General features: G+C 35.2%; 1 protein-coding gene across 1 annotated transcript in view; it reads right to left on the reverse strand.

The window, feature by feature from the left end:
• Window positions 1-208: 208 nt before the first annotated feature.
• The window catches only part of LOC142342359 (uncharacterized), a 77,728-nt gene continuing 62,756 nt past the window's right edge, over window positions 209-15,180 (reverse strand). The window contains exons 4-9 of the mRNA XM_075393661.1: window positions 12,620-12,867; window positions 9,519-9,665; window positions 9,103-9,215; window positions 4,677-4,854; window positions 4,351-4,369; window positions 209-1,170 (exon numbers count right to left, since the gene is read on the reverse strand). Coding sequence (XP_075249776.1) covers window positions 1,133-1,170; window positions 4,351-4,369; window positions 4,677-4,854; window positions 9,103-9,215; window positions 9,519-9,665; window positions 12,620-12,867 — 743 coding nt within the window. The 3' untranslated portion in view covers window positions 209-1,132. The remainder of the gene's footprint in view (window positions 1,171-4,350; window positions 4,370-4,676; window positions 4,855-9,102; window positions 9,216-9,518; window positions 9,666-12,619; window positions 12,868-15,180) is intronic.

The following is a 15,180-nucleotide window of genomic DNA, read 5'->3' on the forward strand; positions in this document are numbered from 1 at the left end:
CAGTACAAGAAGATCCAACCTATAAATAAAGCTTTCGATTTACCCCCCCCCCCCCCATCGTTGGATCTTGTCGATATAATTCAAATTTCACATTGTTGACATTATCTAGCGGAATTCACAAAAAATCCCGTACTCCTACCTGCAGATAAAGGTCAAATAGCAACCAGCTAAAGATTCGCACAGATTATCCATGTTTTAAAAATGGAAATACTTGAATTTTTAATTAAGAACAAAATATCAAAACAAGTTTACACAAGATATCGATGGGTGGTTATGAAATTTAGTAGAGGTAACAACAAACGGCAAACTAAAATAAAAACAACATTCATTAATAGACTCGACTTGCTTCCAAGTCTTTCTTTCAGCATTTGTACTTTTTATTCAGACAAGCAAATTTTACGACAACCAGTAGAAATCTTATACATCAATTTTGTTAACGAATTTTACTATCAGTTTTAATCCATTTTACATTGACGTTATCAACATCACGGAAGTCCCTCCCAGATTGTTAACAAAAGTTATAAATACTAACCAAAATCATAGTTACGTATTACTTAGATTACAGTTTGCACTGGGAGGGTTTGCCGTGATTTCATTCGGAAGTTTAAATCAGCATCAAAAGTTATCAAGTTGATTCCTTTTACAAGCTAGGCAGTTTTATGGTTCATTTATTCAAACACAGCACAAAATATTTACTTTTACGGATGCTAAATATAAAGAGATGAGGTTTGACAAATCATATTCCTTTTACAAGCTATCATGTTCTTTTTACAAATTTTTACTATAAAATGCCGTTGTATTATTACCAATTACCAGTTTCTTCAAATTTTTTAACCATATAACTCTACACATCCTAAATTAGAAAACTTAAGGAACGATTTCAAAGCTTGAAAGTGAAAAGGAATACGGTTTTAGATGAACAATTGCTCCGATTGTTTAGATAGTGTTAGCTTTGAGTTTACCTGGGCTTTAAAAACTCAATCCTGCGTTTGTTTTATGGAGATAATTTGGCATGGGTGCTGTTGTTCTCTTTTACTGTTTGTTAAATTAAGCGGAAGATAGGGGTCATATTTCATCAGTGGTGTTCAAATTACTCAAAAATTTCAATTGGATTTTGATTATTTTGAGCAATTTAATAGGGCGCGTATCGAGCGCTACCGCCTCCGAAACCTGAAAAGTAAACATTTTACGTTGTCATTATTTTAAAATAAAAATTTAATGCAATCAATTATCAAGACAACACTATTTTAAACGGCTATAACTGAAACGGGTCTTTTCCGTTATCGCCCCACCCCCTTTAAGTGGTGGCTTTTCGATTGGAACCCCCAAGCGCAGGCGGGCACAGTGATTGACAATGCAATAACGCATATATTCTAACTGGGAATGGGGCAAAATGTAGTCGGGAGTCAATAACGGAAAAGCTCCATCAGCGCAATAGCGGACCTCAGTTCTTGTTATGAAATACAAAAGCCTTCAGACAGCAAAAACACGCACAAATTAAATATCCCACTAAAGTAAAACGCATTGCTGAAAAAGGGCTGACGAGGCGAGCGCACTAAATCGAGCAAATAGAATTCAATAGTCAGGTGGAAAATAGCACAAAAAAGAATTTATTTTGTTTTCTTGAATAAATTGCAGTAAAAAAACACGGACAGATAAGGAGACCAAAAAGACTACTTAAGCAAACTGCCAAAGAATTTTTCTTGTATCAATCAACACAAAAGATTACTGAACGGTATTTAACGGAATTATCATTCTTAATAATGAAAAATAAACTTCGCAAAAATAAGACAACCAACTTTATTGCAACACACGTCCTGGACAGCAAAACAACATTCAATGACTTTCTCAACCATAGCCGGAAAACTACCAAACTATTAGCATTAGCAGAAATGAAAAAAAAACGAGTTAACAAGCAAAAAATATTGCGCTGCACAAAACTTCTGGAACATAGGTGTCACACATTGTTGATACGGGTCATGTAAAAATTAATGAACATAATAACAACCCACAAACGTCAGGCGAACTGCTCTCAAACGACGTGTGAGGTTGGTCAAACTCTAAGAACCACTGGATCTTTTCCGTTTGTGCGCCCCATTCAGTACATTATGCTCCCTTCGCTTACAGTACGTGCCATTACATAGTAAATCATTACGTAAAAACGTGCGTCTGCGTTGTTCAAAAAATTTATGCCCACTAAGAGTGGGAGCACAAACGGAAAAGATCCCAACCGCCTTCCACGCCATGAATTTATGTCTTTAAACAGTTTCGGTGAATCGCATATTTAGAAAAAATAATGACATCCGGACTTCACCTGTTATCCCGAATTTGACGACAGAAAGTCAAACGGTCAAACCAAAAACCGATCATACGAGAAGTGTCGATAGTACGACAAATGTCATAAAGAAGACCAACGTGACTATTATAATTGCTACAAACTTCTTAGAGAGCAATTAGAAAAGAGCGAAAACTTGAGAGTTCAAACCATGAGGTCAAAAAGTATTTGGAATGAAAAATAAAAACAACAGACCAATTGTAGGACTGCAAATACGTTACTGACAAAAACATCTCCACTGAGAGCGGAAAACATCACAGTGAAATTGATCCAGAAACATTATCTAACGAAACTGATTACAACTCTCCGCTAGCAGAGTTCTTATAGAAAAAAAGTTTTCAACCGTTTTCCTGACTTTGACCTCTAGAGTTCAACTAATCAGAGAGATCTATTTTCTCCATTGGAGCACAGACATTTCAAGGCACAAACAAGGGGTGGTCAATTGTTCCTTACTAAAACCCAGGAAGGGGTATGGTGTCCCCAAGGGTCTTATAATGAACGCCTATTTTAATGCTTTTGATTTAACTTTGAGTAGTGACCTGTCGCGAACAACTCAGCAGCCTAAAATCGGAATGGGAGCAATTCAATAAATGCAAAACAAGAAATCAAGCGTGAGAAAGTCGGTTGAAAAGTCAAATGGTCAATAAAAGTATTTGCTTTGAACTTCACCCCATACTTTTTTGAGTTTTTCAGTTGAATCTGCAAAATCAAAATGGCCTCAGCGAATAAAGCCCTCAAACGAAAGTTCAATCGGCTAAAAATCCCCTATCACAAAATCTATGTCCACCTTTTGTTAACTGTGATTAAGTGATTTGGTTTGTTCGTTTGATATTACAGACGTAGACAATTACAATAGCGAAGACCAATCGCAGTAACAAATTTTTATTTTCATATTTAATCTGTCGGTACAAAATTTTAAAGGTAGCAAAATGTTTCACTGTAGATGGCAACCAGAAACCCTTTTTGATATTAACTTGGGAGCATTTATCTGACACATTGTGATCATTTACTTAGGTTACAGTCGGAGTCAAAATTTCTGTTTTTTGTTTTCCGTTTTATTCATTTTATTTTTCTATTAATCATAGGATGATACTGGAGATTAATATCACTGAAACAACGCACCATGTTTGTTCCAACTATTCTTATTTTATTTTGCGTTTAATTCGTTCTCGTTTTTGCGTTTTATGGTGTAGAATATCATTTAAGTTAAATTGCTTATAAATTATTTTAAAAGTTGCTTTCTATTTTTTGGCAACAAATCATTGCCAGATGGATCTTCAGGATTCCATCGTAGAGAAAACAGAATTTAGGTTTTCCAGAACTATGGTTTTAAAGGCTGCCAATTTTATTTCTTCAACTTCTAGAGTTTCTAGAGCATTAAAATTTTTGACAGGGTATAAAGCAGGTTATGCAAACAGTTTAAAGTTTAAATATTTTTTTTATTTTACTAACAATCATTAATTAGTATACGATGCAGTGAAAGGTAATTCCTGAAATTACCTTTGTTTCAGATTAGTTACTGATATCTACACCACGCCTATAAATCTCGTATATTCAGCTTTTAACGATGGCATTGTCATTCACTCATACTAGTTATGCTTCACTTTTTAAAAAAAACCCTCGTCATCCAAAGCTTATATCTGTTGGAATGGATCAATATCTCCTTTAATACATACCCACCTTACCTTTTAACGCTTATTATAATTGTATTTTGTGAAAAAAAAGTGTCTGGAAACCAGTTTTCCACCTTTCATTTTGTTTTTAAGACGTTCATCTTTCAATACTTACAGAGGATTCTCTTTCAGAGATTCGTCTGCACCTTTAATTTAGAATCTCTGACTGCGTGTTATAGCCAAATTTCACAATATGACCTTACACAAAATCAACTTCAGAAAGCTTGGGTTACAAATTGTAAGACATATTTCAATCCAACAACTGATCATTGCAAAAACTATACACACAGGTCATGATCTCAGGGATTATTAGCACTTGAGAAACAAAGAATGATAACTTACCTCCAGCGCCTCTGCCTCCCTAAAACAGACAGATAATCGGTTCCGTAATGAAAAAAATTACCTCTATTGCTCGCTCATTTGAGGGTCTAAAATTCGAAAGACCCCGAAGATTTAATTATTTGTCCATAACCGTTTGTTTAATATTTTCCCCTTGCAGTTATGTTTGACTAAGGTTTTATTTTCAGGGGACCTATATGAGATATCAATGCTCTAAGAAAGATATCAATGCTCAGCAAATGAAAAGTAATTATAAAACATCGGCGAGACAAGGACTATCTCTACTTCTCCACTCAAATATTTATGAAACTATGACTTGGTTAACTCACCCTTCCGCCGCCTCTTCGATCACCGCCACCGACACCACCACCTCTACCTCCACCTCTCTGCCCATCATATCCACCTCTGTTTCCTCCACCGCCACCCATTCCTCCACGACCACCTCTTCCTCCGCCGCGGCCAAATCCACCACCTTCACCCCCTCCACGACCACCGCGACCTCGGAAGCTGAAAATTTTAGTTAATACAAATTTCGGATTACGGCATAACTATTTAATGCTGGGCCCAACTACGTTATAGTTAATTTACAGCTCTTCGTAATTTTTGTATCCACTAATACGGCAGTACTACTAGCAAAATTGCTCATTAACATTGAATATTACGTCAACAAAGCAATAATACAGCTGCCTTCTACATCAACTGCGCAATAATATCGGTTATTACATAAACAGCCCAACAATTGGCATCATTATAAGACTACTGACGTTATTTTCGTAGAACAGCTATACGCATACAAAAATACACACACATCTGATAAGAAGCCTTAGACATTAACCGTTATGCTCCACTGGCTATGTACGGTCTCCTCTCATAATCAGTTTTATTTTAGCAACAAAAACTCGCATTTGAAATCAATAAAAACTTCGAAAAGTCGAGCGTGAAGAAGTCACTCAAAAAGTGTAATCGAAAAAATGATCTACATGAAAACTGTCAAGCGGAAATTTTGCATGAAAAAATACTCAAAATTCGTTGGAGAGAAATACAAACTTTTGAAAACGAATACTGTTAAAGTCTAACAGTTGCTTCTAGAGAGAATAAAACAATTGAAACTATGATGTATTAGAACTAAAATACCTCATTTTCTTAAAACTCAAGAAAAAAGTTTGAACAGAAAGAGAGCGCTCAAATACCATCCAAAAATTTTGCAATGTATAAAGGTCCCGGAACAAAAGCCAACTGAGATGAGGGAGGCTAGCAAACTAATCTTATAAATAGATCTTTTAAGGAAGGAAGATTTCTAATCCTTCTCAAAAAAGCTGAGGTTATTCCCCTTCACAAGAGTGGCTACTTCGAGAAGGCAATGCTGAACATAGTTTAACTTCTTAGAAATATTCCAAATTCTGTATTGCAAACAGTATGGTTTTCGAAAACAGCATAGCACAGATGCTGCCTTGGTTGAAATTACGGAAAAGGTACCACTCAACGTAAATAAAGGATCTGTGAGTGAGTTTCTTTCTCGATCTCCAAAAAGCTTTCAACACCATTGAACACCACAGCTTACTCTTCAAACTTGAAGCTACAGGCATTCGAGGAATTGTCTTAAAATAATTTACTTCATACTTAGATAGACAGCAACGTGTGGTTGTTAACAGTTTTTCTTCCTGGAAGTATATCACCTCTGGTGTACCCCGGGGGTTCAATTCACGGACCACTTTTATTTCTTATCTATATATTTGATCTTCCGCAGAGTTGTAGAATAAAGGAAGTTATTCCCTTAGCAGGTGACACAAATGTTACTGCTATTGGTAAAGTAAATTTTGCTATATAGAAAGATGTTGATAAATTAAATGAATGGCTAACTGCAAACAAATTAGTTGTTAACTATAAAAACAGTTCAATTAAACACTGGATCACGTACTACCAGTATGAGCTCTAAGCTAGGTGGCAATAGTTTTCAAATTCAAACCAGTTTTTAAGTATCTTGACGTTTTCTTGATGCAAAACCATCCGTCAAATCATATATCGATTTTGTAAGTAAGCAAAACGGCTTCGTCGCAAAATTAAGATATTATGTTCCCCGTGAACAAGTTATCAACTTTTATCGAAGTAACGTCAATTCGATCATACATTAAGGAGTTTTAGTATATGGAGGTTGTAGTTATTCAATTTAAATGCCAATACTTATTTCCCAGGAAAAATTTTGATGTTGAGTTAAAAGTGATCATTCGGATATTTTCCACCAAAACAACCTCTTAACTGTGTATGAATTTTACATCTACGAATTATTTAAATTTGTGCCAAAATGAATCAACTGCCATCATTGTAAAAGTTATTTGAATAATTGATTTCACTTTGAACAAGAAAAACCGAAAAGACGGTCAGTCATAGATCCTCAAAAACCTCTGTTAAAAAGAATAATAGGGAGGAAATAGAGAGAAAACGTGTTCCGTACAGAAGTAACAAAATGTACAACAAACTTCGGATAAGCAACATTCCCACAAGCGATCTTAATTGTGCAAATATCTTGAAATTAAAGTTCTCTCAACCTTAAGGAAGCCTTTTTGAAACAAAATGAGGAATTCGTTAAACATATTTGTTCAGTAGAATTTCCTTTTTTTCTAATCGTTGCTTGCATGCTAATGCAGCCCCATTCTAAGCCCTGATTCCAGCAAGAAAATTTAGCTCTTCTAATTTAGAAAGCAGTTTTCCTGATTTTCTGATAAAATAAAGGAACTTAGTAACTGTTTTTATGAAAAAATTATTTCATCACCTGAGTCGAACAAAGAGAAACCAAACAAGATTAAAAGCCTTGTAAACGAAATATTCTGACATTCATTCGTAACATCGGAATGGAAAAAGGGGAGAAAGGGTTTTTTCTTTCTTTATTTCAGAACAAAGTTAACAAAAACTATCATCTTTTAACACGGGGCAGATACTAGGAGGGTCTATAGGGCCCCCGTTTGCCTACTCTCTCCCTAATTGTAGTATTTGTGTTTATATTTAAATTGATGATATTGTTTAAGCGGAGAAATTAATTTCTTCCTTCCTTTCGGAAAACTATCAGCAAAACAAAAATTTCTAATATACCCATCCACCCACCAACCCATCCACCCACCCACCTTGATGGGAGGAAAGGGCTAAAAACTAAGACTATACTTAAGTTAGAGCTAAATTGTCATTAAATGATTTTGCTTTTCGTTCAAAACGGTGCCCGAACAATTAACACTCCTGTTTAAAAAATCTGCAGAAAAATACTCCTTGTATCGTAAAAAAAACAGTTGCAAAAATCATTCGCAGCTATTAAAAAGATTATCATGGGTTTTTAAAGACTGGGTGGGTCTGATTACTTATAAAGTTAATTTGAGAGGAGCAGCTGATCCTTGGTAAATTTAACAAATGCAAGGACATGGCTTGAAACCGTACTTTTAAGACATGACCCGACACGGTTTAATTGAGCAAAATCTGCCAAGCACTTCCTCAATACAGCAAAAGCGCTAAACATACTCTTAGTTTCACGCGCAGCGTGAGACACGACTAAACAGTATCTCGAAAACATCACCGGCAGATTGCCGGAATAGCTGCGAAAGAATAGACCTGCGTGCCATATAATAGAGATAGAAACAGATACAGATCAAAATTGAAAAAAAAAATCGACGCCGCTCAAAAAAACTAGGTAAAAAACATTCAGCGATAAATTAATAAAGCTTGTTAAAATTCATTCCACAGAAGCCTCTTATTAGGGACCTTTACTGCACAAATGAGTTCCTTTGACCTTAAACAAATTCAAATTAAACTTAAGTTTTAAAGTGGAAAAGTCATTTTATTGAGTGAGGTAAGTCACGTATGATCAAAATCTAATCACGCAAATAACCTAAAAACTTTCGCTAAAGCGAGTGAGAAATGACGTCACGAGCGCAAATGCTGTTAGTGAGAGGAAGAAGTCATTCAGAAAATTTGACTTTTTCAGCTTTGCTGTGTGAACAAATGTAAAACGAAAAAAGAGCGTCAGACGACGAAACAAAAAAACATAGCAGGACAAGTCCTGACGTACAATTCAAAGAATTTTCATTGACTAAACAGAAAAACTAGACCGAGAATGGACTATGAGTGAATTGAGAAAACCATTTTAAAAAAATCAGATAAAAAAATAAGAAAAAAAAAAACAAAAAAATCAATGTCAAAATGCCGCATGTGAACAAAAAAACCACTAGCGAGAAATGAAAATTTAATTCAAACAAAAAAAGGGGCATAGAATGAGCAGTGAATGGATTGGGAAAACCATTTAGAAAAAAATCCGATCCAAAAAATCGAAAACACAGTAAAAATCAGAGTGAAATTGCCGCATGTGAACAAAAAACCACTACCGAGAAACCGAATTTTTGTTCAAACACCATTTTCGCACTCTACTTTAAAATTAGAGCGAAAAAAAATCACGCCGCAAAACCACTCGCTTTTTCGCTCCATTTCCTGTTTCGGCGTGACCAAAATCACTACTCCAATTTGACTTCAAAAATCACGAAAATGTGTGAACAGATCTTAAAAAAAAAGACAGCGCCCCAATACAATTCAAATTCTTTGAATTGTAAAAAAACCAGGAGCACCGCAATATAGCTTCGCTCAGCTTACAGCTATAAAAAGACAGAAATAGCAGGGCGGCCAAACTGTCTATAAAAGTCAAATCCAATTAACTTAGCGTAGTTTAGTTCATAATTCTGAAGCTAAAAAGTAAAGATAAGTTATGCTGTTGATACCTACCCTCCGCCTTGGCCTCCACCAAAATGCCCTCCGCCTCCACCCATCATCCTTCCACCGCCTCCGCCGCCACCTCCACCACCACGTCTCGGAGTGGCACCTGATGTTTCAATCAACTAAAAAAAATGGATCTCACACGCCTCTTTAAAACTTGAGGTTGGTTTCAAATGCAAAAACTTGCTCAAAACAATGCTATCCCTCAAATTAGGGCAAACATACATTACGTCGAAAAGCTAAACTCATATTGTGTACAAGTCCTTTCAGATATAGAAACACAACCAATTGCTTCTTATCTGCATGATACAACGTTAGAGCAGGGTCAAACCTACCAGAATCGAGATAAAAAATAGTAACTGAATTGTTTGCGCTGCCAAATAATGGTTAAAAAGATGGCATATAGCCAACGGCTTTTAACTTACCTCTTTAAAACACTTGCCAATGGCTTCGATAGCTTTGGCCAAGCTTTCGTATGCCTGCTGAGGATAATTGTATGTCTCCAAATGTACGTGCAGTTCCTGACACAGATGTGCGTACTTCGGATCACCACTGTTCAACAGACTGCTTTCCTGAAACAGATGTCTCACTCAAAAAAAAGAGGCCAAGTAAATTGCGTTTGCACACATTTCAACCGCAAAGATCCTCAAAATTTTTTCCAAATGATAAAGAGATAGAAAACTTTCAAAAAACTCACATACTGATCAAAAATAATTGGTCTACGAATAGAAAAATTGCTTCCAATTCAAATCACTTAGAAAAGTAAATAGCCCCATATTAGTTGGCCGATAAGAATGCCATTTTTAAGACTACGAGACCAGACAAACGAAAAAAAATCAAATGGCAACAACACTTACATCCAAAAATCAATGTTATTTTTTTGAAAAAAAAAAATACAGAACAAAGTCAAAATAGCGTCAAATACAACCTAAACTAAAAAAACTAAGTTGTACTTCACTAGATTAAACATGGGACCAGTACTTGATGAGACTCAGTAACAAGCAGACAAAAATATTCGAAAACGTCAAGGAAAAAATAAACCATTTTTTTAAACAAATAATTTTGAATAATGAAAACCATTAGACATCACTGAAAACTTTGAAAAAGTTTATGCTCCTTCATACCTCAAGAGAAGGCATTGCGACCTGTCACTATCCAGATTATGTGCATCTACATAAGCAAAAAACAAAATCAGACATTAAAGATGAAAATTCAATCAAATTTACAAGAAAACAGTGTCAAAGCCGTTGTTGAACCATAATTTATTCCGTTAAAATCAAGATATAATCAATTTCGCGTTATATGAACACCAATATTCAGATATGTGATCTATGAAAAATGAGACTAGGTAACAAGTATTAAAACTACAATTTTATTTTTTGTAAGACAAATAATTTCAATGACAAAAAAGCATTAGCTATCAACTGAAAAGATTAAATAGGTTCTTTTATTTCTCAAAAACCACTGATATCTGTGTATTATTCAGAATATGTCATACGTCTGCAAAAAGAGATAATAGACAAAAATCAAAAATAATAACTTTTGCAAAAAAACCGGCATCGAAGCCGTTAGAACAATAAGCAATGCAATCAAAACAGTCGATATGTTCCATAATCTATTTACTGAATAACTGATGTGTTCAAATTTGTCTCCTTTTTAAACGCCATTAATGTGATTTGTGACCTGCCAATAATGTGACAAGACAAGGAAAAACCTCAAAGCCGGTTCAATAATCGAAAAATGTTTTTAAAATAAGTAGAATCAGAGCAGAAAAACCATTAGTTTAAGCGTATAACCCCAAATACTAAAATTTCATTCCATTAGACAGACGATGCAACTGTCTTTACTGACTTCGAGCTAAAAGTTGGCCGAAAAACGAGATAAGAGAGGTTGTCTTGAAACTCCCAGGAAGCCAATGGGAGCTGTGATTAGTACCGCTTCAATTTGACTTGTTCTTTTTGGTAATTAAAGTTTGACTGATCACAATCTAATTTTTTGTGCTTTCAAAACACAGCTAACACCAAAACTAGCCTTTCTATTGTCGTTCGTCCATTAGGAACACGTAATTGTTCCGAATATTATGGATATGGAATTGACTAAAAAAGACAAAAATATCGAAAAAAAAAAATAAATTGATTCTGTATAATTATCGAGTTAATTTAGCAAAAACAGGCAGAATTTTAATTCAAGAACACTCTAAAAGAATGCACAAGTAAAATTTGCTTTCTTTGAAGTTAAGGAAGACTGTGTCAGCAGTTTTTAGGTGTGTTATAAATCCGGCAAATTTGAACAAAGTGGATTAAAAAGCTTATTTTGTTCAATTTCAGGAAAAATTAGCAAAAACTTCAGCAAAAAATGGAAGTAAACAGTTCAACAACAAACTTCTACTTTTAGAGGTAACACCAACATTATTAATTTTACAAATTTGAACATTTTTTTGGCAAACTTGGCAAAAATGCGTAAAAATACGGAAAATGCGAACAACAACGAAAATCAGTCTAATGTTCATAAAACTTAAAACCTCGATAACTCCGTGGAACAATCGAAATTCAAAAACTCTTTTTAGTTAAATATTCTGCGCTGGACGGGCTTTCTAATGATACCACTTACAACCCCTACGATGAATATATCGATCCACTAAAATTGACTGAACAGAAAAAACCCGTTTGAGTATTTAGCCCCCCCCCCCACTTAATTAGGCGGGAACAATAATGTCAACTGCACCTTGAGACAATTTGAGAAAAATGTGCTGTGATAAAATAAAGCACAAATAAAGGCTAATTTTCAAAAATTTCGCTCAAAATGAGCAAGCGTCGAAAGAGATTGAGCTTTTACTATGAAAATTAAGACACATTACTTTTAAACAGAGGCAAACCAGTGTGAGAGAGATGCAATGCGAGTAATAAGCAGCAACCGTTGAATATTAGGAAATTGAACTCAACATCCAAGAGATCATAAAATTGCGGCTTCAATAAAATTTAACCGGTAGTTTTTTAAGGTTCGTGCTTGGTTACTTTAGGTACAATTGACTGATATGGCCCCGAGTTATAGGCAATCTTGGTTAAATAAGCGGAACCTAACACAATTCTCAGTAATCAGACCATCAATGCAAAAAGCATTAAATTTTAGCTTAACTGGGCAGAAAAAATAATTTCACCGAAAATAACCTTATCTATGAACAATCAACTAGCCACTGAACCGATCAATCTATTTATAAAACTTGATGTAAAAGAAGAAATAGCACTAAGAAATGTATAAATACAAGCTCCGAAACAAAAGTTCCTCACAGGAAACAAATTATTATAAAATCGCATCATTATAACTTCAACTCCCAAAATTTATCTCAAAATTATACGGCGACAACTTCGCACAGGAATGTACTCTTTATGTTGAACTATTTTCACATGAAACGCAGAAGAAGCCAAGAACAGCTCTGTTCAAAATATGCGCGATTTCATTTATCAGCCAATTAGAATTGTGAGGCATAAATTGATAACATTCGAAAACAGCAAGGACGCTAATTTACCCTTTCTCTGTTGTTGATGGAGCCTCGGCCAAATATCATGATTTTGCACTTGGTCTCTTCTTTCAGCCTTAAGATGTTCTCTCCATTCTTGCCAATTATGTTGCCTCCGAAGTTGAGACTGGGGTACTCGTCCAGTGGCATCGCTATCTTCTGTACTACCCTGATCTTGTGATGAAACGGATTGGCGAACATGGGCTCTGGGAAGCGATGAGTTGCTGGGTTCGCATCATTACGAAGCCTCTCAATCTCTAAAACGTTAGATGTCTATGATTCTCATTTCTAGAACCATTAATTCAGAACTTTCGATCTTTCATCTCACTGGCCTTTACAGAGTTAGAACATTGCTGGCAGATTGCCAGAAAATAGCCGCAATCGATTCGTAGATCGGCAGTTTAAAAAAGAGTAAAACATAGCCGGCAGATTGCCGGAATAGCTGCGAAAGAATAGACCTGCGTGCCGTATAATAGAGATAGAAACAGATTCAGATCCAAATTGAAAAAAAAAAATCGACGCCGCTCAAAAAACTAGGTAAAAAACATTATTCAGCGATAAATTAATAAAGCTTGTTAAAATTCATTCCACAGAAGCCTCTTATTAGGGACCTTTACTGCACAAATGAGTTCCTTTGACCTTAAACAAATTCAAATTAAACTTAAGTTTTAAAGTGGAAAAGTCATTTTATTGAGTGAGGTAAGTCACGTATGATCAAAATTTAATCACGCAAATAACCTAAAAACTTTTGCTAAAGCGAGTGAGAAATGACGTCACGCGCGCAAATGCCGTTAGTGAGAGGAAGAAGTAATTCAGAAAATTTGACTTTTTCAGCTTTGCTGTGTGAACAAATGTAAAACGAAAAAAAGGCGTCAGACGAAACAAAAAAAACCAAGAGCACCGCAATATAGCTTCGCTCAGCTTACAGCTTCGCAGCTATAATAAAAAGACAGACCAAAAAATTCGTCTTTTCATTGAAGGCTGACCTGTTATATTTTGATTAAAAATCCGTATAAGTTATTGCTGCCTCTATTAGCTGATCTCAAATAACCTTCATTTAGAGTGACACACACCCATTTGACCTTATCTCTTTGAATTAAAGTAAATAAAAGTCAAATTTAAAGTGAGGAAGTCATTTTTGAGAGTGAGGTAAGTCAAGTGTGACCAAAAATTTAATCACGCACATGAACAAAAAAACTTGCTCCACTAAGAGCGAAAAATGACGTCACACATGCAATTCAGTTGAAATTGCATGAACGAATGAACAAAAAGTGGCTGTGACGTCATATGCTCGTAACAAAAATCATGACGACAAAATAAAAAAACCAAGAGAAGGCCAATAATAGCCCCAGCTATCGCTGAGCGGCTATTAATAGCCGGCAGATTGCCAGAAAATAGCCGCAATCGATTCGTAGATCGGCAGTTTAAAAAAGACAGTAAAAAAGACAGACCAAAAAAATCGTCTTTTCATTGAAGGCTGACCTGTTATATTTTGATTAAAAATCTGTATAAGTTATTGCTGCCTCTATTAGCTGATCTCAAATAACCTTGATTTAGAGTGACACACACCCATTTGACCTTATCTCTTTGAATTGAAGTAAATAAAAGTCAATTTTAAAGTGAGGAAGTCATTTTTGAGAGTGAGGTAAGTCAAGTGTGACCAAAAATTTAATCACGCACATGAACAAATAAACTTGCTCCACTAAGAGCGAAAAATGACGTCACACATGCAATTCAGTTGAAATTGCATGAACGAATGAACAAAAAGTGGCTGTGATGTCATATGGTCGTAACAAAAATCATGACGAAATAAAAAAACATAGCAGGACAAGTCCTGACGTACAATTCAAAGAATTTTCATTGACTAATCAGAAAAACTAGACCTAGAATGGACTATGAAAGAATTGAGAAAACCATTTTAAAAAAATCAGAACAAAAAAATAAGAAATAAACAGAAAATCAATGTCAAAATGCCGCATGTGAACAAAAAACCACTAGCGAGAAATGAAAATTTAATTTAAACAAAAAAACTAAGCCTAGAATGAGCTGTGAATTGATTGGGAAAACCATTTAGAAAAAAATCCTATCCAAAAAATCGAAAAAAACAGTAAAAATCAGAGTGAAATTGCCGCATGTGAACAAAAAACCACTACTGAGAAACCGAATTTTTGTTCAAACACCGTCTTCTCACTATAATTTAAAATTAGAGCGAAAAAAATTCACGCTGCAAAACCACTCGCTTTTTCGCTCCATTTCCTGTTTCGGCGTGACCAAAATCACAACTCCAATTTGACTTCAAAATTCATGAAAATGTGTGAACAGATCTTAAAAAAAGACAGCGCCCCAATACAATTCAAATTCCTTGAATTGTAAAAAACCAAGAGAAGGCCAATAATAGCCCCAGCTATCGCTGTGCGGCTATTAAAAAAGATCGGAGGTGAGATATCCCTGTTTGGACAACATAACTCAATAAACTGCTTTACAGAGCGACAAAAACGGACTACTTTCTCTGAGACGCAAGTGCTGTGCTCTCTATTGGTGAAATAAACGTGATAGTTTCAAGAAACGAA

The sequence above is a fragment of the Convolutriloba macropyga genome, chromosome 1, assembly GCF_964194025.1.
Source record: "Convolutriloba macropyga chromosome 1, txConMacr16.3, whole genome shotgun sequence".
Taxonomy (NCBI): Eukaryota; Metazoa; Xenacoelomorpha; order Acoela; family Convolutidae; genus Convolutriloba; species Convolutriloba macropyga.